General features: G+C 36.6%; 1 protein-coding gene across 3 annotated transcripts in view; it reads left to right on the top strand.

The window, feature by feature from the left end:
• Nucleotides 1–27,052, top strand: part of LOC122329990 (RNA-binding Raly-like protein) — a 120,062-nt gene that overhangs the window by 45,399 nt on the left and 47,611 nt on the right. For all 3 annotated transcript variants that reach the window (XM_043226749.1, XM_043226748.1, XM_043226747.1), the window contains exon 2: nt 20,401–20,663. In XM_043226749.1, coding sequence (XP_043082684.1) covers nt 20,408–20,663 — 256 coding nt within the window. In that variant the 5' untranslated portion in view covers nt 20,401–20,407. The remainder of the gene's footprint in view (nt 1–20,400; nt 20,664–27,052) is intronic.

Raw genomic sequence — 27,052 nt, 5'->3', positions numbered from 1 at the left:
AAACAGGTAGATAGCAGAGCTACACGGGGCTAATTAGCTGAATCAGTTTTTTCGACAGAAAAACTGACTCAGAGCCAGTGGTCCAACCCTATCTCAGCCGACCAGGTGAGGAGAGACTTGGGTAATCTTCACACAGGAATCTGCCCCTGGCTGTAGGAGATATGCTCCAGTCAGCTCTGTTGAGTGTTTCAGGACTTCATTCCCTCCATTAAAGACTGCAGAAGGTACCCCGGGTCTGGAAGACTTCCTGCTGTGTTCATCTTAACAACCCTAAAGACTACACACCAGTTGCTCTTCCTTCACACATCATTAATTTCGTTGATAGGTTGGTCCTGAAGTAGCTTCGTCCCCTAGTCACAGACCATCTGGACCGGCTGCAGTTTGCTTACTCCGCACAAGTAGGTGTAGATGACAGATTGACATACTTAAATGCCACAATTATAAAACGCTTGTATGATACGATTTCATCCTAAAGGTCACGGATTTGATCCTGCTTTGACATTTGAGACTGTATCGAGGTCTGTGATTTACTGTAAGTCAAAACTGATGAAATGTTCTCCATTCTGCTCCAAAAATACACGATACTGTTCAAAAATTTGGGGTCAGCAAAATAAACGAATACATGTATCCATGTGTACTGTAGGCCATTTGTTAATTTGTTCATATTGATGTTTAATTATATCCTACACCTATAAATTACCAAAAGTTGTTCAGTCTTTTATTGCACTTCGTAATTGTTTGTTCATTATTTAAAAAATAATACCATTATTCATGAATTGGAAAAAAAAAATCCTAATTTGAACAAATCCTTAAGCTCTAATGTTACATTTAATGTATAACTCGGCTTCTTATTTTACTTCAAATTTTACTGCTTCTCATTTGGCAGATATAAAAGAAATCCAGCACAGTTTGTTATACAAAAACAGCTCAAGGACATCCGTATATCAGCGCATACAGTTCTCCAGCAGCTCAGGTCAACTGCTCTAATTTGACTGTCAGAATGTAATGTACTTGCACGGGTCTCCGTGAGGTCATCTCGTGAAGCGTTTGTGTACGTCTGTTGAAAAGACTTCATCTCAGAATGGATTTTTACATTTTCTGAAGCAAATTTGAGTGGCACTTCCTCCATTAATGCAAATTTGTTGGGTTTTTTCCATTCGTCTATCTATCTATCTATCTATCTATCTATCTATCTATCTATCTATCTATCTATCTATCTATCTATCTATCTATCTATCTACTCTCTATCTATCTATCTATCTATCTATCTATCTATCTATTTATCTATCTATCTATCTTTTGTTACATCATTATATCTGTCTATTCTATTATTATATCTGTCCGCCATTCTATTGTTATGTCTGTATCATGTTGTTTTATGACTTTCAAACAAGATTTTGTCAAGGAAACGTTTTAAATGTTGACAGAATTTGCTTTTCTAGTATCGCGATGAATCGCATCCCAAAGAAAAGTTTTGTTTACATATTATATGTGCGTATACTGCGTATATAAATACAAATGTGCATGTGTATATTTAAGAAAAATATGCTATGTTAGATTTACAAATAATGTTATAAAATGATATGAATATAAATATATAAATGTATATACATGCAAATATTTTCAAACTATGTGTGTTTATTTATAAATGCATAATAAATACGCACAGTATACGTATTATGTAAACAACAAACGTAGTTGATTTTCGTTTACATTCATGTGACGTCTACGTCCTTGCATTCAGATTAGAATTGCAGTTCTGCATCTTGTTTGCTACGTCAGTATAAATTCCCTGTTAACTCAGAAACTGAGCTGAGATGTAATTTTAGCAGTACTACCGTTAGCAATGCTAATAGGCTGAATTTATAATAGCGTACTAGAATGAAACGCTCATACTATTTTTGTAACAGTAAGTAAATAGTAGGAGGAGTGTGCTATTCCGTATTCAGCCATAGCGATGCTGCTCCAAATGCTTCTTATAAATGTGTTATAAGTCCCCAAGTCCACTTCACAGGCAGATTCCAAACTTTTTTGTCTCTGGAGGCCAGTGAAAGCAGAAGCAAATAGATTGTGATGGTACATAAGCAAGGGAGAGAGAGAGGGGAATGTAGGGCTATAATTTGAGCGCGGGAGAGAGGGAAAAACGTTTCTTGTGCAGTGAGTTGAAGAGCGAGAGAGACTACAGAGACCCGTTTGTCTGAGTTTGAAGAGCTGCTCTCTGCCATTAGGACATTTTTTGGGGTAATGCAATGAGCAGATCCGCATGATGTGGCCGCAGGGGCCTCTCATGCTGCCTCGGGGGCCACAGGGGGCCCCTCCAGGCCCTGCAGTGCTCGGAATGGCATCACGGACCGTCCCAGGCTGCCAGCTTATTGCTGGCCCGGAATGATTTGTGTTTGGTCAGCTGCTAGAAAAGCAGCTAATTAGCTCTGTCGTTTATGGCTAAAAAGTTGACTAAACGAGAGGCCGGATGGCTGGAAACTCTCTGAGGGACAAACGGAGAGACATGTAGCTCAGCAAGGCGCTTCTGATTTCATTAGCCTCATCTAATTTGCCCTTTTTGATTTCCCTCTCTTTCTTTCTTTCTTTCTTTCTTTCTTTCTCTCTCTCTCATGCATCCTTCCACCTCCATTTCCAATCCAGGCTCATTAGAAAAACGTGCCTGTGTTGACATTTCTGCAAAATGATTTTACGTCGCGACACTTTTAAAGCGAAATGCCCATTAAATTATGTTAGAAGCGAGTTCAAGTTGATGAACATTAATCTGGCAACTTCATACTTGTATCGTTTAATAAGTCTTTCCGTCTATCTGTTGTACACCCATCTGTACATCAAAATAAAATGTCCTCTAAATCTGTGACACTAAAAATGAGTATTATCCAAAACAGATGAACATGCATCTGGCGGCATTTTATTACATTGGTTGATGTACATATAGTACATACCAAATGATAATGTTAACAAAAATATTATGATATTAACAAAACACATTTGCTGATGCTATTTGTGCTTGGATTGGCAAGTTTGAGCTCTTTTGATCTAAGTGCCATGCTGTACCAGGTGTGCTATCGAGCAAGTTTACAATGTCAGAAAAGCCATACGAATGGAATTTGCTATGTGATGCAAACATTAAAATCATGCACTATGGTAAAAACATTTTGAGGTCATAATATAGCATTGTTCAAAAACCAAACAAGCCTTTACTAATTGATAATCTGGCTCTTATTCATTATTTGTGTGAAAAGGGTAGAAGTTATCGGTTTTACTGCGGTACAAGCCATCATTTCAGCAGGAAATTGCATTAAATTGTACGTAAGGGTATGTTTTTGCACAAATGTAGGCACAGGCACGTATTTCCACTGAGCCTGCCTAGGTTGTCCATTTCCTCCAGTTCCAGTTTTCATTTTCCTGTGCTTTAACTCCAGCCTTGAATTACCCTGTAGCCGTCAATGAATCCGCCTCAACTAATAGATTCATCTCTAGCATTGCTATGTCCGGTTGTGTTATGAAACATCAAGGTCTATTTCTGCTTTACTCGCATGAGCGAAATGCATTTAGGGCTGCGGTAATCCTGAAAGCGTGGCGAGAGAGATACTACACCAATAAATACAGCCGCCCCAGCTCAGGGATCTAATTAAGAAATGAAGCACAACATATAATTTAGCACCAAACAATGTGCAATTTCCCCTTCAACCTCTTAAATTGGTGTAAATGATGTCACCCTGATGGCCAACCGATCCGGTAGTAGGGGTTGATGTCAGGTTATGAGTCCATTACTACTAACCTTGTCTCCCGGTTGCTCTGTGTATTTCTAAACCACGAGCTAAAATGACTGGAATGGCGTGTGTTGAAGATGAGAAATAGGGAAAATGGTTGATAATGAGAGCATGAAGTAGAGATAATAAGAGAAACAGTTGCACAAAATCGATGTGGTATTTACCAACCACCCACATACCGATTAAACTAAGCACTATCTATGCTGGTATAGCGCTGCATCATGCGTATAATTAACTGTCATCGTTATCACACACCTCGCTGAATTTGCTTTATTATATATACAGAATTATTCACACTAGCTAATTCCGCTATTTGCACAATTAATTTTATTTTATTGAAAAGAGATTAATTCAAAATAATTGGGCCATTTTATCTTGGGTTTCTCAATAGAAAAAAACCCCAATTTTCCCGAATTCACCCTATTTGTGTATATTTTCAATTGATCCTAGCAACATTTTAATCATGTTCGGATTTTTAAGAATTTTTTCAAATTTTTTATTTTATTTCATTTTCAATAAATGACCTTTTATGTTCTATGATTATTTTCTATTAACAAAATAATCAAAATTGAAAAAAAATGAAAAAAAGATTGCGCTTATGCCTTATATTAGAGTTAAAGGAATAGTTCACCAAAAAATGTAAATTCTACCGTCATTTCCAAATCCGTATGAATACGCAAGGGAAGATATTTTGAAAAAAGTTCAAACCAGGCTGTTTTTGGTCACCAGTGATTTCCATAGTAGGAAAAAAAAAATACTATGGAAGTCAATGGTGGCCCAAAACAGCCTGGTTTCAAACATTCTTCTAATTATCTTCCTTTGCGTTTGGCAAAACAAAGAAATTCATATAGTTTTATAACTACTTGAGGGTGAGTAAATGATGTCAGAATGTTCATTTTTGGGTGAACTATTCCTTTAAGAGTGACTATGTGTTCCCTAATCTGAAGTTTTACCAAGATTGGATCTTCACAGCGGTTGAGTACTGCTTTCGCTGTCCGGTTTCAATGCCAGTGTATATTTAGATTTGAGTAAAGCAATTACTAACCTCTCTGTGGAGGAGTGACATGTCCTAGCATGCATCATGCTTTCTAATTAAGAGCTGTAGCGGTGAACCAGTTTTGATGGAGCATTTAATGTTACATGGTTGTGTGTTTATACAGACTCCAACCAGTCTCAGAAAAAAACCCTTCGCTCAGATTGAAATCTGAGAGAAATAAAACAAAAACACTACGAGACACTCTGTTTAGAGCCTAGTCCTGCCTTTTATTCATCACGGAAAAACATCTCAAGGGTTGAAACATTAAAGAGCTGAAGGCATCAATCACATTAAAGCAAGACGAGAGTGACTTGCTGCCGGAATAAAGTATCTGAAATAAAAAATTGAAGATTTTCTTGTGGGCATACGGTGGGCGGATGGATCGGTTTAACTCAAGTATTTTGTGGGAATTCATTATCTGACTGCCAATAGCGTTGTTCGTTTAAAAGCGTTGTATTCTCCATTAAAAGCATCCAGGTATTCTGATGAAATAAACATTTTAATAGAAAATCTCGCTTTTCTCCATTTCGTCATTTGATGAATTACTGCTGTCATGATCAATAGAGAATTTACGCAAACATCCTTTTTAAACGAAGCTCCGCATTAATTGCATCAAGCAAAACGCGCTGACTTTCGAGAACGAACCGCAATCTATAATAAGCTTAATTTGCATATAAAGAACGTGTGTTTGAGCAAAGAAAGAATGACAGCGACTTCATTTAAATACGCAAACAACGCCATATCAGCGCAGATGGCGCTTTGTCAAACCGAATTGTGGGAGGTCGGTGATTAAGACGCGAACATCGAGCGCAAAAGTGGCTCCTCTGCTTTCGGAAAGGCATTTTAAAAAGCCAACTTGAGAAGAGAGATCCAGGAAGAGTCGAGAGACAGTGTGACAGGGACAATCAGGGTTGGGAAGCAGCCCTAAATCACAACACAGATATTTATGGGGATGCTAATGACAACAAGTCGCTCTTTAATGTCAGGTCTCAACCTGTGATTGCACACTGGGTTGAGTGATTTGGACGTCCTGACAGTTGTAATTATCCTAGTGTCTTCTGTCAGGCTGGCAGGGGGCTGCATCTTCCTCAATTAGACTGGCTAATGTTCTCGCTCATTCCCTCCGCAAACATTTTTTGTGGCTTCGCAAAGGGTCTTCTCGGTTATGCCCTGCCAACGGCGGACGTGTCGTTGGAAGTGCTTCCCATTTGAGTTTTTTTTTTTATATCCTTTGGGAAATGTCGGGGCACTTGGTTTATGGACGGGCCTTTTTGTCCGCTCATTTTCCACTCAAGTTCACGTTGGGTTCTTGCGATGACTCAGAGCCGCTAATGTGTTCGACTGAGGTCAGACCTTCAAACACTAGCCTGCTCCATTATGTGTGCATCTCTGTGCTCCGTCCATCATTTATGTGTCTTTGTGGACGGCATCTGAGAGGACGGACTGTTCTGGTTCAGAGTTGTAGGCACAGCGTGCTGCTACAGTATACATTGTTAGAGCTGTTTGCTAAGAAAGCAGCACTTTTACCGTTGCTCATATGGGTTAATGATGGAAAAAGGGTGAATAAAACGAGCTGTATTTGGCAGATGCTTTTATCCAAAGTGCATTGCATTCAAGATGTACATTTTACCAGTTTGTGCATTACCTGGGAATCAAACCTATGACCTTGTATTGCTGTAGTAACAACATGTTCTTGCGTCTGAGCAACATGAATACCTAGAGGACGAGCCAAAGAGGGCTTAAAAGTGGAAAGTGAAGGTTGCATCCAACCGTGTGTCTATCCAGAACAACATAGCAGCTCTAGTGAGTTTTGCAAAGCTTCGATGTAAAAAATATATATATATTTGAGTATTTATTGCATTGGTTTTTATTATTAAATTCAAATTGCTTGTTGGAAATTGAGATGAATCACCCAAAACTTTTTACAAATACATATTATGTTGATTTTTTTTATTATGTTTTTTTTGTTTTTGATTTTTATGTTTGATGTTGAGCTTTTTGCATTGATTTAATCGAAAGTGAGAGTAAAAACTTTTACATTAACACGAACGATTTCTATTTCGAATGAATTCGGTTCTGTTTAATTCATTAAAGAATCAAGGAGAGGTTTCAGGGGTTTCCACAAAAATACGATAAAGCAGCAAATCAGCATTTTAGCGTGATTTCTGAAGGATCTTGTGACTTCGAAGACTGGAGTAATGATGCTGAAAATTCAGATTTGCATCACAGGAATATATTGTAGTAATATTTCACATCATTACTGTTTTATTTTACTCTATTTCTGTCAAATAAATGCAGCTTTGGTAAAGAAAATGCACTGACCCCAAACCTGTTAAGCGGTATACCTGCCGGTACCTGTCTTTTTTAGTGTATCATCACATTTCAGGGTCAACAAAAAGTTTGAAAACCCCTGACTCATTATACTCAGAAAGAGAGAGTATCTTCTCTAACTAACACACCCACAGGCAAGTGTAGAGCAGGTTTAGCACATAAATATGCATGCATGTCCGCACACACGCACACACACACACACACACACACACACACACACCCGTTGCATTGCAGTGATTCACTGCATTCATTTCAGCTATAGAGAACAGTAGGGTACTGCTGCTCTTCCAGTAACACCTTAAAAAACGAAAATTCTGTCATCACATATTCACCCGCAAGACGAATTATCAGTGAATGACAAATGGCAGTTTGTTCCTTGCAAAAAGTTATCCTATGACTCAAGAAGACTTGACAAGTCATTCGGACTACTTTTGTGGTATTTCACGCTGCTTTTTGGTCTTTTAGGAAACTTGACTACTTCCGTTAACTACCGTTGCGGCCATTAAGAATCCACATTTCGCTCCGCCAACAGCTTGCAATTAATCACGTGTAGGTTTTTTTGCACACTGTTGTGTTTTGTGCAATATCCACCAGGTAACGCAAGGAACAGCATTCTGCAGTTAAACACCCAGACAAGATCTATGCCACCGTTTAACTCTTTCCCCGCCGGCGTTGTCAGCCACCAGCAGCATTTTTCATGATTTTCGCCTAAATTCGTCTGCCTTCAGAATATTTTTTGCATATATAAAGAATTTATGCAAAATAATGAACCAAGCCTCTGCTTGCAAACAAACAAAACATTAATTCTAATAATAAATTCACAAACGTCTTATTCTATCTTCATGTGTTCAGGTTTTATCATCTTGAATGCACATAGTTTTCATCAGATATGCAACATTTTGGACAAAAAAAAATGAATTGCTGCATTTACAAGCTGAATACATTTAGATATCATATTATTTCACCTGTAAATAATTTTATAAAAACTTGAAATTGCATTCAGTAAACAGAACAAACACACACACGCATATGTTTACATGCATACATTTAGGCTAAATGCGTACATACATAAGTACCTATCATAGCATGTGTCATATACTCATAGGGAAGTCAAATTTGTGCTTTCGGTATTTTTAACATAATCAAATTTGTTCTGTAGTTTTCTAGCAAAACAGTATATCTTACAATAATTTGTAAGTTTATACACATTTTACAAGGTGGCTAATTTGTATCACATTTTTGCTAAATTGTACGTTTTTTGTTGGGTGCACAGTTCGTATGAATTTGTATATATGACATACACCTAACCCCGCCCCTAAACCTACCCATTAATACATTTTGCATTTTTTTTTCATGCTCTTTAATATGTGACAGATTGCTGTTCACCTCAAATATATATATATATATATATATATATATATATATATATATATATATATATATATATACACATACATAGATAGATAGATAGATAGATAGATATAGATATATATCAAATTGTTCATCTTGTTTAACTGTATCCAAAATAAAAGTTATGTGTGTGTGTGTATATATGTGTGTGTGCTGTGCATATTTATTATGCATATATAACGACACACGCATACAGTGTGTATCTTGAAAATATTTATTTATACGTATCTGCATTTATATATTTATATTCTTGTATTTCATGTTTTATATGAATATGCATATAAATATTTAATACGTAAATATAACATTTCTCCTATATATACATGTCTGTGTTTGTATGTATATACACATAATAAGTGAACACATTACACACACACACATATATACACATACACATACACACACACACGTGCATACAGTATATTGGCCTGAAAATATATATTCCAGTATATTTCAGGCCAAGCCTTTTACACTGTAAAATGAAAGTAAATAAAGAAAAACATTTTATCTAAACATTAAGGCTGTAGAGCTGTGTTTACCCGTCACTGTGAAATGCTTTGAATTTTTGCTTTTAATATGCATGGCCGTCATTACCGTGAGCTGCTTTCCACTGCCAGAATTTTTACCCAATTACCTCAGAGTGCCTTTGCTTCTCTCTCCAATCAGAGCGGCTGATAACAAACATGTCATCAGACTGTCAGAGTGGCAGTTCATATGAGCGAGCGGCCGTCGGTGTTCAAATATTTATATACGCTCTTCTTTAGTGCACCGTAATGAATGTAAAGCCTCTCTTTGTCCTGCGTTTTGTGCATTTCGAGATTAAAAAAACAGCCCTTTCCTCACCTGTCAGTCTGTAGCTCAGAGTCTTTAATAGTTTTAAATCATTTAAACAGTGCTTAAATAATGATGAAATAGCTGTTTAATCTGAAGTAACTTGTTTTTATGTGGGTGTTTGTGAGGATTGAAAGTTCTCATTATAAGCAGCGATTATGTTTTACGTGCGGTGCCGAACGTAAACAAGCTGTAATTCGTTCTCATTAAAACCTTCCCTGTGATTATTTAGCATTCACCTGTATTTCAGACGGCTGCGTTAACAAGTTCGCGATAAATGAGTCGGGAGTGTGCTGAACAAGACATCAAACGGCTGCGTGATCGTGTAAAACATTCGCCGTCGTTCTTCTCGCATGTGATTAAGTCGTTGTGTCATGTTTAATGTCTGTTTGTCTCAGGTACACAACAGAGAGGAAGAGGTGCAACAGGTCAATCTCAGAAAACAGGACCATATTGTAGAAAAAGCAGTTATTTTTCAGTTTTAAAATATATAATTGTGATTAATGTTTAGTTAAAATATTAGTATTAATTGAAATATTATTATTTATTATATTTGTAATATGTATTAATTGTTTTTATAGTTTTTTTATTTAAATGTAAATAAATAAAGAATAATGTTAGTGTTAGTGCTGATGGATCGATCTCAGAAAAGAGAATGTGTGGAAATGCAGTGCATTTTTTTTCATTTACAAAATGTTTATATATATATATATATATATATATATATATATATATATATATATATATATATATATGGGTCATTCTCGGAAAAAATTGCATATATGATTTTAATTTAAATATATTTTAAATATATAACATTTTAAGTTTTAACATTTTAAAATACATCTTTACATTTAAATATAAAAACTAAAATAAAAATAGAACCATACATGGATATATATACATATACACATATATATATATATATATATATATATATATATATATATATATATATATATATATATATATATATATAAACGTATAGAAAGAAAAAGTGATCAATTTTAATATTTTAGGTAATCTTTAGTTAATAATATTGTTCATTTGATCTATTTGCTCATCTTATTATTTAATTTAAATAGACCAAGATTTAATTTTAGCATTAGTGGTGGTGAGTCTCAAGCTCAGAAGACCGGACTGTGTGTAGAAAAGAAATTCAGCATTTAATTTAAATCTAAAATAAAAAATGGTCTATTCAGTTGTTTGTTTATTTGTGCATCACTGTCATGAGTATTAGTGGGGGTGGGACAATCTTAGAAATCAGGGCCAAGATGTGTGAAATAGAAAATGTTTGTTTTAGTTTAGTTTACTTTAGTCGAGTTTATTATTTTCCGGGTTTAAAAGGTTACTTCAGAACTGACGAAAATCAGCTGACATTCTGATGAAAAAACTAACATTACAAAAGTACGTCATTGGGGCACAAAAGACAGCGTTTCGTGAAAATGACCCTCACCGAGTTCTTCCCTGTCACTTTGAATCCCTCCTTTTGGTGTCACTCTCCCCAGATCTCCCTGTTTGTGGATTTCCCCGGAAATATCATTGCAGTGTGTCAGAAACACAAGCCAGGCAATTAAGTCCCGTCATTGACAGCATTTCTTCAGTGTCCTTTTGATAAGAGCGCTCTCAGGCAATCAGAAGCTCCATCACCACAGTCCGTCATTCTCCCCACATCCATCCCACCCTCTAAATCAATCCCCCTCCGTCCCTGACATCAATCCCCCGGTGACGGACAGCGTCATTTGCTTCCATGTCGATTGATTCTGGACAGAGTGTTTGGAAAGTGCAGAGAGCTGGAGAGAAGATTTCCATGCCTTCTGATGGTGCTGTGGAAAACACCAGAGTGTATATATATATATATATATATATATATATATATATATATATATATATATATATATATATATATATGTATGCTGCTTGCCTGGGCAAATCTGTTTTGCTTTATTGCTAGGATGTTGCTATGCGGTATTCGATGGTTGCTAGGTGGCTGCTCATTGGCCTAACGCAGAAGCGCTGGCCCTCGAGTCTCTGTCTGGAAATATGGCTCGGGTCCCTGCTTCGGTGTAAGTCTACGGGCTTTTTCTTGCCCGCTTTGTTGCTCGCAAGGTGAAAATCGTGAGGAAAGCAGCAGCGTGATTCACGATAGCAATTATAAGTTTACTAAGTTTCCCAAGTACTAATGGGGATTCTTTATTTGGCAAACCGTACTGGATATAAAACTCAGCCGTTAGCCACGGTGCATTTCGTCAGCGGTGTAGCTTCAGATGGCCTCGGTCGGATTTTTGAGCTGGAATTATTCATTTCGTGATGTTAAATCTGACGTCATTTGTGCCGGGGATGGTGAGAGCTTGTGTCGGCGATATTGTTCCGGCACTTTGTGAAACAGCTTGCGACAGGGATGTATGTAACACACTGGCATCTTGCTGAGTGGCTGTCAGCAGTGAAGGAAAGCGACAGTGGCAATGTTTTCTGGCGCAGACAGCTCTCCACTTCTGTGTTGCCTTCCCACAGCTCACTGTTCATTCCGCTGCAATCCACAGATGCTATTTTGACCAGCACAAAAACTTTATTTAGGGGGTGTTAAAGACCCTCCTTTCGCTTGATATTTAATATTTTATTATTACCACCCGATTAATTATTTAATATTTTATTATATGATTATATATATATATATATATATATATATATATATATATATATATATATATATATATAAGCATATTTTAATTTACATCAAAATGTTTTTAATCACATATTTAGAATATATTTTATTATTATATAACCACCTGATGAATTATTTAATATTTACTCAATAATAATATATTATGAAATATTTTTGTTTATATATTAGTGATTTAGACATCCAAAATAAAAGGTTTTGTTTGCATAATTAATGTGTTTATACTGTGTGTATTTATTATATATATATCAATATACACATATAGAATTTATTTTTTAAATATGTTCATGTATTTTCATGTATATATTCATATTCACATAACTGATGTTATATATAAGTATTGCATATATATATATATATATGCATATGTGTGTATTCATTTGGGTTATATTATTATTAGGTTCAAAAAAGCTGAATAAAATCATAACATCACATGATTTGGTAACCTAACATTAGAATCTATATAATATAACTGTATAAGCATACAGTTCAAACCTCCTAACCAGCTTTCAGTGCATCACATAGATATAAAAACAGTAAAACAGCATATTAAAATGTTTGAGCATAACCTAATTAATATTCATGAAGTCTTTGTTATGCTGTGATATGAAGACGGCGTGTTTCCTTTACAGGGCGATGCCTGATTCTCGCACACACGCACGTCTCTCTCTGCCCAGCGGCATTGTGGGTATTCCTGCCAGAGCGTGATCGTGACTCAAAACCCAGGAAGTCTGAGGAAGCACCCGGGGTGTTTGGGTGTTTAACCCCGTGGCAGCGCTTGCTGAGCAGGCGCTGTGGTGGACCATCACACGAGGTGTAGCAGTCTCTCTCCTGTCTTCTCTGCGTGTGATTGAGGGGCTTTTCAGGCTGATTGCTGCCTCAGTGCTCTAGCGTTGCACGGCGGGGTCTCGGCAGAGCCACACACACGTTCACTGAGTTGGAAATCACACAGGATGTCAATTGGAGGGGATTCTGAGACTCTTAATGAGCTCACGGAGCGTGGAGGTTTTTAAACTTAAATCCTTGTCTTTTGTGGTTCATAAGCTGCCTGCGCTCAGATCTAGACGTGATGTTACTGGGACTCTACTGTACCGTAAAGGGCTCCTGCAGCGTGCAGTGGTTTATGTAGTAACACACACGCACACACACACACACACACACACACACACACCTATCTTTTTTGAGGGGGCAGCAGTGGCAGTTCTGGCTCACTTGGCGCCCTTGGCGAGATAAGGGGAGGAAAATGTTTTTAGGAGTGCTTTTTTGAAAGATAGTGTTTTCTGGGCAGGATTCAAGGGAGCTTATGTTTAAATCCTAACCAGATATATTAGAAGATATACTTTTTCATACAAACAAACAAATATCTCTTACGTGTTTTATTATTAATAATACTTATTTTATTATTAATAATAATAACAATAATAATATCAAAAAAAAAAATATTTGTTGGTTTTATAAAAACCTTTAAAAATTAGTACACTATTAAAAAAATCAAACCCTTGCACTGACTCTAAAAAAAATTTCTATGAGTTTATTTATTTAAAGACAATATGAATATTTTTTCATAATTAAAAAAATCTATTAATTTATAAATTAAAATGAAATAACATAAATCTAATTGCTATTATAAGCATTTAAAATTATTTTTGTTGTTTTTATTTATTAAATAAAATAATAATCAAATTAAAACAGCAGCAGCAACAACAATAGTAATAATAATAATAATTTGTATAATTATTATTAATAATAGTTGTTGTTCTTCTTTTGAATGTTATCCCTACAATACATTATTTTTAAAAAGTATTATTTGTTGAATCACTTGCGCTGTTTTATTTAAAGAAAAATATATATATATATAAAAATAGTAAACTATTATTATTATTACTACTTTACATATTGTACAAGCAACATATTAATTATTTTAAATACTTAAAATTATTTAAACCACACACCATCTGTAAAGATTTATTTATTTTTAAAAATGTTATTTATTTGTTCATTTATTAACGCATGATTATCAATTTTTACTGCGTGAAGAGGAGCATCTTTGACAAAATATTCAGATGTATTTTTCAGCACGTGCTACGTGAAGCTTAAAACATTCAAAAGCATTTCAATAAATAACACAGAAAGTTCATTTATTCGATATTTATTCCTACCTAAAGCCAACGGCACCTCGGTGGTAAAACCCAGGCCTTTATTTCCAGCCCAGCATCACATCAGCGCAGATGGCGACCGGCTCCACCGGATTGCGGGGTGGTTAGTGAATAAAGTAATTCACCTTTTAGCCTCCGCTGGTTTTTTGCAGATGTGTGATCAGATCCGGCATGAAACGAGAACGAACGCGCGGACAATTGAGAATCCCGCGACCAGCTGCCGTAAAACATGGGCCAGCGAGAGATCAGCTGGCAGATGCACGACGATCTTCTACAAACGCTCCGCGCAAGAGATTTATCCGATAAGAGGGGCAATTTAACACATCTTTGCTGATTTGCGAATGTTCTCGCCTCCCTGTCCAGTATCATCAATACGGGTGCCAGTGCAGAGGCTCTAAATAACAGGCTGCTGATTTGAGGAGGAGGAGGAGGAGGGAGAGAAGGCCTCTGTCCTTCTGAAAGATGGAGGTGGTGTAAAAGCGCTAACCTCGCGGCACTGTAATTGGGCTCGGACATCAGTCACGGGAATGTTCTTAAGGGGACAGGCGGTACAGAGGTTGTATATTTGCTATTGTTTATTACAGCGCTTGTTCTCTGTCAAAATGCTTTTTTGGATTCGGACGCGATTTATCGCCCGTGAAACCCCCAAGAGCTGCGTACCCAGAGGAGAATGTTACTGCCCAAAGGTTTCAAAGAGCAGCAGGAGACCTCGAGGAATAGCTCAGGCCAGAATAAAATTCCTGTCGTTGTTTCTTCGACCTCGTGTCAATCCGAACACGCGTGAGTCTGTCCTTCGTGGAGCAGCGAAGAAAAAATATGGCTTAATTCTACGTGAATATTGTATTAGTTATTTTATGAAAAACATCCCCTCATTTGTCATGATAGAAACAAAATGTGATTGCATAAAAAAAGTGATTTTATATGTAAATTATAAAATGCATTGGCTCCAATGTATATTTACTTACTTGTTTGATCAAAATATTATTTATTAATAATTAATTAAATAAAAAATAAATAAATTAAATAATAATTATAATTAAATATATTTTTATATAAATTATTATTATCATCATTATTGACCTCAATATTATTTATAACCGTCAATTTAAAAAAATAAATAAACCAAGAAAAAAACTTCAACACGCGTGAGTCTGTCAACGTGCATTTTTACTCTATGTATAAAAGAGATGTTTTGCTCCAAGCACTGATGTAATGATAGACACAAATGAGCCAATTATGGCATTAATAACTCTATGGTGTGTATCTGCTCTTTAATTTAAGGTATATATTCTATGCAATAGAAATACGTTAAACCAATGTTCTAAAGTGTGAGATTTTAAATAATTGACTTTTTTGTTGTTCTTTTTTGAATTACTGTTGTTAGTTGTGTGTGGGTTTTTTTTTCTGTTCATCAAGGAATCCACAAAAATATTAAGCAGCACAGCTGTTTTCAATATGCATAATAATCAGAAATTCTATAAAAAAATAAAGATAATAAAGATAAAAATAAAATATTATTTATTAAGATAATAAAGATAAAAATAAAATATTTCACAATATTATGCTACCGTTTTTGCAGATCTTTTTAGTGTCTGCATGTCCTTTGCACATTATTGAGATCTGTTCTGAAAACATATTTTTCACATTAAGCATGATAGAAACAAAAGATGTGCAGTAATTGGTGTTTTGGTGAGAGATCCTTAAGGTTAAGCTCCAAGGTCGAGACCCTAAAGTTGAGTTATACTATAGATAAAAGTGCACTTAATCTTATTTCTGCGTAGGCGAAGCAACTAAGAGTTCAAAGAAAAACAAATGAATAGTTCTTTGTGGGCAGAAGGACTGTAAAATAAGAAAAGTTGGCTTTAAACTTAAGATTTCAAGGCAACTCGCTGCACAGCAGCCCTGAAAAAAACCCACACTTTATTATCTTGAATGTTGACATATGCTTTTTTCCGTTTCTTGGAAGATGTTTGTTTTTATTTTAAACACGTGACATTAACAGATGAGTTGCTCTAATAAGTAGACAACGTTGTCTTCGTTGTACTGATATCCAACAGCGACACGATAATCCTAGAACGGCTGCTGAGTAATTTATTCGTGCTGCAGTGCATGCTGGGAACTCACAAAGCCTGAACAATTCGACTATTTTTGACTATTCGGGGCAACGTTTTTGTTCGTCTGACAGGGGCTTTTATGCAGTTTAAAGAAAACAGCAATTTTTGGTATTCTCAAAAGGTTTCGTAAATCCGGAAAATGCGCAGTTCCATTTTTTTTCCAGTGAGCGAAAGAGAGGAAGTTGAAGAGAGTGCTAGAAAACGAGGAAAGTGCAGGCAGCTCGGGGTCTGTTCACCGAAATGATCCCTGTCCAGCATGAAAGAGTTTTTTTTGCTGTTTTTTTGCAGCACGATCCCGTGGTCACATTGTGGCTTGGGAAATTACAAGAGGGCATATTTCACTATTCCAATTTCTGTCTCCATGAATGACTGCACACACGAGAGCAGCGTTTGAATGTGTGAGCCTTCAGCCAGCAATGCTCCCAGATTGCAGGTAACCTTGGCAACTAATCCTATTTACAGAGTATTGGATCCATTATTCAAGCGTTTGGTCCCCAAGATAAATAAATCTAATCTTCATTTCTCAGTGACATTAGACGGCTTTAAATTCTAACTGGCGTTTTGAAGACGTCGACACAAAATACTAGTGTCGTTTGGTGATCAGATACAAATGTCGCTGTGACACGATTTTTGGGAGTTTTCCTTCTTTCACACCGAACAAGAAAGCAGAGAAGTGAGTGTTGAGCTGACTTCTTGGTTACTGCATTTACTTTTATAATGGTTATTAGACAAACCCTCAACAGAAGTAGTTAAAAATCGTTTTTATTAATTCAAATGAAGCTAAAATAAATATTAAACCAATATTAAATGAAAATAAAAATCAATTTATGGCTTTTTCGGCACTGAAACTAACTGATGAGATTATAATTGAAATACGAATAAATTAAGACTGAATGGAAATGTTACAGAGCAAGAATTAATAAAAAAAAGGAAATAATATAAACAAATACGGCAGGGACATCAGAGATGTAGTTTTGGCAACCAACTAAAAAAAGTGTAAGTATTAAAATTAGTAAAACAAAAATAAAAATAAATGAAGACAAAACAGAAAGCAAAAACTAATAAACATGATGACAAAAATTTAAATAACAAAAATAATAAGAGCAAATTTTAAATATTAATAAATCCTATAATCATATATAAATAATACTAAAGTAACGCTGATGCTGAAAAAACACAAACAAAAATATTTGCAAGATGTAAACTCACAATTCTGAGTTACACAAGTCACAATTTGCAAGTCCGAGAAAAAGCCGGAATCGTGAGATATACATTTGTAATTGTAATAAAAGTTTAAACGTATATCTCGCACTTAAGAAAATTGCAAGTCTATAGCTTGCATTTCTGACTGTACAACTCCAAAAAAATTGGGGGAATTTTTTTTTTACATATTTTATATTATTCAGAAGCAGAAACGGGTTATTTATTGCAAAATAATCTAACGATGAATAGCTTCATAATGCACAAACAGTGAATCAGATTTGTGAAAGCTCCGGCCTCCAGCAGCATCATGGCACCCACAAACATTCGTGTCTACGGTGACCCGCCGACCCCCAGCGATTAAAATCACTGTCAGCGTGAAACCCAACGCTCCTGCGCCTCAACAAATACCGAGGATATATCTGTGCAACTCGATGCGTCGTATTCGGTCAGCACGTTTGATTCAGACACACCGTCTCGCTAGTGTCTCCGCGGAGCTGCGTGTTCATTCTTGCTGTCTTGTGAGAGTAGGTCGTTGACAGCGTGAGAGACAGAACATAATGCATCTCTGTCTCAGACAATAGCAGTCACTGTCTCTGAATGTGTGTGTGTGCGCGGGAAGGGGAGTTGGATGACACCCAATGGGAGGATCTCGCTGCTGTTCTCTGATGTGAAGACTGACTGACTGTGTGTTCACTGAGTAATACGGAGACTGCATAAACCTGAGGCCTTCATTTACTCTCTCTCTCAGCCGCGCGCCGCTCGCTTCCTCGCCTTCACTCCAGCGCGCTCGCAGAGATTGCTCATATTCTCGCGCGTTTACAGACGCGGGCGCGAGTAAACACGCGCATCTTTCGCATGCGCACTCATATCCTCACATATTCGGCGCCGATGTTAAGAACTCGGGTGCCGTCGCTCACACAATCTTTTCAGAGAATCGGCAGGAACGAGTCCGAAGGCTATATACCATAAAACAGCAGTTTAATTATTGTTATCGCTCCAATAGCTGCTCTTTTATCGCGATAAGGAAACAATACAGTGTCTTATCCCAAAATCTTTATGATGGTAAAATGTGAAGGTTGAGTCAGGGACGTTGAATGCACTGCGAGTGCTTTCAGAGCGTTTGGGGGAAAGTTTGTTCCGCTTTTTTTGGAAGATCAATGTAATGTTACGTGAATAGCTTACCTGAAAACCCGAAAATGTAAACTCAGCCTCAGGTCATCCGAGAGGTAGATGAGTTTTATCAGAACAGATATGGAGAATGCAGCGTTGCATTAACTGCTCATCAATGGATCCTCTGGAGTGAATGGGTGCCGTCAGGATGAGAGACCAAACAGCTGATAAAAACATCACAATAATCTACAAGTAATCCACAACGCTCTAGTACATCAGTTAATGTCTTGTGAAGTGAAAAGATGCATGTTTATAAGAAGCGAATCTATCATTAAGACATTTTTTAAACTTTAGACCGTTGATTCTTGTCAATCATAGTCCATAATCCATTATAGTGCTTCCTCTGGTGGAAAAAACTGACATATTTTGTGTTTTTGCCTTTAAAACTGTGCACTTGCACTTGATCTGTGTATCTTTCTCTCCTAATTCAGATTATTTTCCACTGGAAAAAGCAATATTATGAATATAGGTATTTAAATTGTACTTTTGAACAGTTTAGGAATGTTTATTGTATTTATTATACCAGATCACATTCTATATAGCTTTTTCCATCATACATGATCTGCAAACGACATCGAGTGGGAGATGTTCCTCAGAGTCCTTTGTTGGCCTTCAACTTTCTTAAAAATATGGCCAAAGATTTTTTTAGTGAAACAAGGACAACAAGGATAAAATGTTGAGCAGTACTTGGTTTTGGACTATAATCTGAATGTGATTGAAACATGAAGTGGTTTCTAGTGTATATCAGAGGTCGCTGGAGAAAAGTGGCTGAAAAATAAGAGACATATGGAGACATATGGAGACATATTAAGGATACAAACACAAAAATCTTTGCAATAACATCACTGATAAATCAATCTCAGTAATATCAAAATATCTGATATCATACAGACAGGCCCCTCCCAAGATAGTCTGTAGATGAAAATGACTCCTAAACCATTGAAGTGTTTTGCTGTTAGATGTAACAATCAACATAGCAGTAGTTATTTACTTCCGACATCTAGATGCAGAAGATCAACGTTACTTTAGGCCCTCGATCTAACTTATCTAAACGCATTTATGTTAGCGCAGATCATCTGTGATCATACAGAAGAAGAAGAAGTGAGTACAAGGTTTTATAATGAATCTTCACAAATAACCTTTTCCGATAATGTGCTAATTAGTAAACAGTCCTCAGAAAGCAGCTCGGAAGAGAGGGGCGGGGTCAGCATGGCTCATTAACATTTAAAGGAGAATGACAAAAAAAAACGTGTGTTTTGTGCATCAATGAGAAATATTAAAGGAATAGTTCTTGCAAAAATGAAAATTCTTTCATCATTTACTTCAAGTAGTTCCAAACTGTGTGAATTTCTTTGATCTGCCGAACACAAAAGAAAAAAATGTGAAAAAATTTAGTCACCATTGACTCTCATAGTATTTTTTCCTACTATGGAAGGAATTCAAACGGCAGTGTCGGGCAGAACTAAGAAACTCATACAGTTTAAAACTTACTTGAAGGTGAGTAAATTTTCATTTTTGGGTAAACTATTCCTAAAGAACCCTAAAGAATCACATCAACAAACGGGCATCTTATGAGCCCTTTAAACATTTCAACATTAATACGAAGAAACGGTCTTTAAATTCTACACACAGACACATTCCCTACATCAGATGTGGTTGATGCCGTTCCCATCGTGTCTCTGCTTTACAGGAGAAGAATGACTGGGAAGAGTCAGACCAGCAATGTCACTAACAAGAACGACCCGCGCTCCCTCAACTCACGGGTCTTTATCGGCAACCTCAACACCGCCATCGTGAAGAAGGCCGACATCGAGGTCATCTTCGCCAAGTACGGCAAGATCGTGGGCTGTTCGGTGCACAAGGGTTACGCCTTCGTCCAGTACATGAGCGAAAGGAACGCACGGGCGGCCGTGGCGGGCGAGAACGCCAGGATCATCGCAGGACAGCCTCTGGGTGAGTTCCTTTCTGCTTTGCTGAAGCTGTCCTCGACAAAAGCGTCTCTTTTTGCTCGGCTCTGCCGGACTGACAGACGTTCACAGGGGCCCGCTTTGCCTGAGGCGGATCCAGAGCGCGTTTGATTTGGCTTTGTGATTCTTGGACATGCAAAGTGTTTTTCGGTGTTTTGACAGTCGGTGGGAGAGACGAGCGCTGCGCTACGTGTCGTTGCGGTGGCGTAAAAGTGACATTGCCTTTATTTCGGGTTTTACTGTAAAGATACTTGAGAAAATGGCAGTGGAACAAGAGACCTAAAGATGAAGTGTGTAATTTTTTTGAAGCTAAAACACATATCCGTACCAAGCTTAATGTGCTGAGACAGCTACTGTAGACACGAAGCGTGTGGAGCTTGATTTTCCTGGAAAGTGTAAGCAGTGTGGCCTTGCGGTGCTTTTAAATCTGAAAAATCAGATTTGGTTGTTTGGCTGTTTGGCTGGTGGGTTTTTTTTGTTTGTTGTGAAAAGGCTAAGATAAATAAGTTTATTCGATCTTGCTGTTTTGAAAGAAAAAACATTTATTTATAAGAAAATGGCAAATCAAACTGAAATGAATTTTTTTTTAAGAGAAAGTGTACCATTTTTGATGCTATTCTGTCCAAGCTTAATGTTTTTTGGGGTTTTTTGTAGAGTTGATTGATTGATTGATTGATTGATTGATTGATTGATTGATTGATTGATTGATTGATTGATTAAAGTAAGTGAGTGATGAATGAATGAATGAATGAATGAATGAATGAATGAATTAGTTAATGTAAAAAAAAAAAATTAATTCTGACAAACCGAATGAATGAATGAGCATTAAAGATGTCTGCATCAAATGAAATCTACAAAAGTGATTTTCTGTCCACAGAAACATTAAATGTAAGTAAAGTGTTTAATTTTTAAAGTTTCAAATAAGTTTTTGTAGAATAAAATGTCAAAATGTGGTTAAAAATAATGTTAATAATTGCACAAACTGTATGTAAAAAGTCAAACAGCATGCTTATTCTAACATAATAAGGAAATATTTTAAATTTAATTGTGTTTAAATTATTAAAACAATCACAAAAACAATAGTCTTTTAATATGTGATCATTTTTTGTACTGTAAATATGCCTGACAAAATTGTTACGCTGAATGACATTTTAGCATGTGTCTTCTGTAAATCAGGGCAAAATGTATGATTTTATGATTTTTTTGCTCAGGAAAACAAAAACAAAATTGCCATTACATTAAACAGAAAACATGAAAAAATGAAAAAATGATGGGAAAAACAATTCAAAGCAGCATTACACTTATTGTTTTTATGCTTAACCTTTTTTTGTCTTTGACTCATGAATCAATAAAAAAAACAATATTTTTTATTTATTATTAATTAATTTTTTCATTCATTCCGAAGTCATAATAAATAATCTTGTTTTTAAAATACCACATTTATTAATTTATTTACCCATTGTCCTTCCATCTATCCATTCATCCATTGGGAAAGACAGAAATTAACAAATGAATAAATCAGTTAATTAGATAGTTTTGGGAAAGGCTTCCCGATCATCTCAAACAGTGGTGAGAGCTGGGGGCGGGGCTGTCTGTTTCCCAACCAATAGCGAACAGAGAAATCATTTTAAAAAGATTATTTGTGCCTTTTTGTTTGTTGGCACAGATATTACACACTTCTCTTTTCATTGAATGCTTTTAAAGGCCACCGTTTAGTTATTTGTTTCCCCGAGTTTGATTTCTGAGCTCGTTTAAGCAGCATGTCTATCTTCGATCCATTACAGCATGTGCGGCATTGTGTGCATAATCAATAACCAGTGGGCTTTCATTGTCAAACGACTATAAAATTCTGCTATAACACTCACATATTTGTAACCTCCTGGGAGCGGCGATATTAAAACAGGAGGCCTGACACATTACTTAAACTTCTCTCCATCCTCATTATACCAATGACCTGCTTTAAAAAAGCGTGGTTTTATTTTTGCATTGGGAAACATTTTATACATAATGCAAAATGTAGCCAGGGGACCCTCATTAGGAATGGCCACAGAGGACCTGCTGAGATAAAATTTTGCTGGAGGTCAAGCTGTAAACACGCGCACGGCTCTACAACTGGGGATTTATGCTAAATGAGGCTGTTTCATTAGATGTTAAAGTCAACATGAAATCAAAATTGAATGTTTGCTTTTTTAACACTTTTCATCTAAATGCGATAACTTGACATCATCAATCCATCTCATTTTTCCATTCCCATTCCCAGCTGCCAGTCTTATGTATCAATTCCTGATGGATGATATTAAGGCAATGTTTATTTAAACTGAATATAAAAATGCCATTTTTCCTCATCTACGATCCATCTGCGAGCTGTTTTACTGTTTTTTTTAGCTCAAATAGCTTCAACTTTTATTTTGCGCTGTAAATATTATAAATTTTTGCTCTTAACACAAATGAGCTATTAGTTGGTGCCAACATTGTATAACATTGCTAGTACGTTTTGGGAAATCTCTTATGCTCACCAGGAGTGTATTTTCTTGTTTAAAAATACAGTAAAAATGTAAAATATTATTAAAATTTAAAACAGCTGTTTGCCGTATACATACATTTTAAAATGTAATATATTCATATGAAGGCAAAGCTGAATTTTAATCGTCATTACTCCAGTATTCAGTATCACAAGATCCTTCAGATTATTCTAATATACTGATGCTCAAGAAACATTTCGTATTATTATAATTATTAAGTGTTGAAAACAGCTAAGCTGATTCATATTTTTGTGTAAACCATGCAACAGTTTTTACTCGTTAAATAACATTTAATAATGACTTTGGTCCTCATTGAATATCTATTTACAGCATTTTTCCTCTTACAGTGTCACTTCAGGTTGAATTCAATACGTTTTCTCATAAAAATCTGACACCTGCAGTATTGCGTCTTACACACGGCCTGCATTTCTGCATTCAAATACAGCTCGCTGGAGTTCGGCGGAATTAAATAGAAGGCGGAATTTATGCATTTCCAACATTCAGGCTCGTTGCCAGTTATCCATAAAGTATTATGCAAATTAGCGCCAATGTGATCCGTGGACTACCAATAGGATTGCAGACAGCGACGCCCATGTGATCTGCCTCCCGATACAGTTGGATTTAATCCGTGCCAGTGCAAACACGGGGACTACAGTCTGGTTTCTATGCGAGGTGTCTGGTGTTTTGAAAAGCCCTTTTCCGCGATTCTTCTCGGGTCTATCTCTCGGTTGTGTCAGCGGCGCGCGGAGGCTGATGTACGATCCCGGTCTCTTTCCTAATCTCCTCGTAGTGCAGGCCCAGCACGTGGAGTAATGTAGAAATGCTGATATACTCCTCTGGCCGAACAACGAAGGCGAATTCCTTCATTACCTCAGGTTTGCTCCGCAGCCCCTACCCTCCAACCCCCCTCAACCTGACCTGGTAATTCCCTAATGGAAACTAGTCGAACGCTGCAGATAGCATCACTCTGCTGGGCTGCGATAACAAACGACTCACTCTCCTTTAGGAGGCACAACTACATCAGAGAGAGAGAGCCTTGCAGGATGTTACATATTAATGTTAGCCAGCACTCCGTACCGATAAGCAGCAAGGATATACACAAGTATAAACACACAGACATATTTCTGAATAGCATGGGCTTCAAACATCTTTGGCATTGTATTCAGGACAAAAAAAAACATTGGATTGTCTCTTTTTTATTTTTTTGATGAAGCAGACAGGGATTGAATTGTTGCGTTTGTCAGTGTTCTGCTTTGTTTCCTATAGTACTTCGAATTTAGCTTTGTGTTAGCAATATTGATTTTATGTTTATATGCTTTGTATTATGGACACAAAAAATTGGACACGAAGCCACATTTCTAGTTTCAGCTTGATTCGTTCTTTCCTCTTTGAAAAGGAAAAATGCTTCGGCTGTTTGCAAATTGACCCGCTGAAAATGGGAGAAATTTAACTATTTATTTTTGCTGGGGAAAAAAACGTGTGGGTCATTAAAAATGTGGATAGAAAATAGAGTTTAAGAATGGGGGGACGGTGGTTTACAATTATTTAAAAAAACGGCCATTTTTGGCATATGATTCAACGAAGATTGCATAAAAAAAAGCAGAATGCACCAAGAGCTACAACGATCTCTGTGTAAAAATAAAATAGTACTGTTGTCATCTTTCGTGTCATTTTTACCCTGTAATTTGGCTGCAAATCTCAAGATAAAATTGTCATTTTAACCTCCTCTACCAAATAGTGAATTACTCAGTAAATATTCATTCGTGTAAGATTCTGTCTTCCTCTGAGAAAAAAAAACAAAATAAATAAATGAAAAGGTTTGAATTTGGTTGATTTGTCACAAAAAGGCCTATACAAAAAAAAAAAAAAATCCATAAAATAGAAAAAATACATAACCGTAATGAATGAATGATAGAGTTGCAAGTAAACAGTAACAAATAGTATGCATTAACTGTTATTATCATTATGTAATATAAAAATAATATGCTTTTGATATACATAGATAAGTAATACAGTAACACCTTTAAAAAAAAACAGTGTTAGTTTGTTAAATAAATTGTACAACTGCAAATTAAAGAGTAACACATTTAGTTTTGTTTTGTTTTAAATGACTGGCTAAGCTTTTAAATGGATGGATAGATGCATAGATGGAAGGATGCAGTAAATGAATAGCCTAAATAAAGTAAGCAGGGTTTTTTTTGTCAAAACTAAGCAAGCATGATATCTTTTTTCTCTCTCTTTTCATGTAAGAGTTGATTTTAGCATAGTTTGTCTTGGACGTGGCCAAGATGGCTTTCAGGTGAAACGGCTTGTTTTAAAAGGCATTCGAACTCGTTGAGCAGGACGTATGTGTGTACAGGTGTGTGAAGGAACCCGGATGAGAGTGCGACAGACAGACAGATAGAGAGCTCCGAAGGAAACAGGAAATATTAGCTGCTGGCGTTCAGCCGTTCGTGTAGGTGAACCTCCATCTGTGCGTTAACGGCCCCAACAGTGAGAGGAACCTGAGATATTTTCATCATTTTAAAGGTCAGATAAAGGTCAGTATTGCTGAAAGCTATTTCTGCCATTATTATCAGATGATGTGCAAATCTCGACGCGGAGGGGAAAATAAATTCCTGATTGCCAATTAAATTCACACTCGCTCTCATCTTACTGAACTGACATCTTTTATTAGCGAGGCTGAGACCTGCTCTGACTTCCACTGAGGAGCTGGGTGTGTGCCAGAGCTTTTCAACAATTTCCACAAAGCAATTGCTGTTTCTTGCTGTCAATGAATTGATCACGGTAATGGCGCATTAGCAGAAAGGTGTGGATTAATCAGCGAGCCGGTAAGCAATTTCAGCTCGCTCTCGTCTCAAAAGTATGAGTACCATGAGATACATAGACCTCCCTTGAAGCTGTCTTGTTTTTCTTGTTCTATCGATTAACTGCATACAAAATAATCGCCCTTATAATGCACTTATTTTTCATGCGCTGAACTCGAAGATCTGCACAAAAGATTTATTTCAAGTATTGTTCACGAATCTGTCTAAATCTGTGTTGGTGAGCACTTCCCCTTTGCCGAGATGATCCATCCACCAATCGCAGCTTATCAAGATGCCGATTGGACATTGCACAGGCGGGGTCCGAAAACCAGTCAGTATCATTACGGTATCCCCGTGCATTAGGGTTGTCACGATCCCATAAAATCGTTGTCTCACGATACTATACAGGCAGAAGTATCCCATGCAGACTGTATTTAAAATATGAGTAATGCATAATGTTATACACAGAGTTATGAGATTCCTGTTTTAAATGCATAATTCTGAAGGCAGAAATATGTTGGAAAATAATTAAATACACCTGGGAAACGTAAAAGCGCCAGCAGGTGGCAGCAAGTGTTCAAGATTGAATCACCGAGTCGAACAAATGGCTGAATCCTTCAGGAGTGGATCAAATGAGTAGTGATTCACCAAAGCAGATTCGGATTTCGGATTCGAAACAAAAACAGCTCGTGTCATATTGCTGAACTGTCAGGAAGCATGCGCTGCTGTCTAGGTGGAGAACGCTAGAGAGGCATTTCAAGCTTCATCTGTTGTTAGTATATGTGGGATATTCCACGAGAAAGAGTCCTGAGAGTAATCTTGTTCATTCCTCCTTTTTTTCTCCCTGGGAGATAAAAGTTCACGTTCCACATTCTGATTTAATTATACATGGGAGTTTATGAGACTGCTTTTGAAATTTTCGTCTCGTTCTCTCTGAAGCTGAGTCATGATAGTATTCTCTATTGAGACCTAACCTGATATACATGTAGGGAGACTGGGGCAAGTCGTCACGTTTGAGTACTGGCAGATTTTAACTGAAAGTTTTT

The sequence above is a fragment of the Puntigrus tetrazona genome, chromosome 24, assembly GCF_018831695.1.
Source record: "Puntigrus tetrazona isolate hp1 chromosome 24, ASM1883169v1, whole genome shotgun sequence".
Lineage (NCBI taxonomy): Eukaryota > Metazoa > Chordata > Actinopteri > Cypriniformes > Cyprinidae > Puntigrus > Puntigrus tetrazona.
Note: the sequence above shows the minus strand (reverse complement) of the source record. Positions and strands in the feature narration are given on the sequence as shown.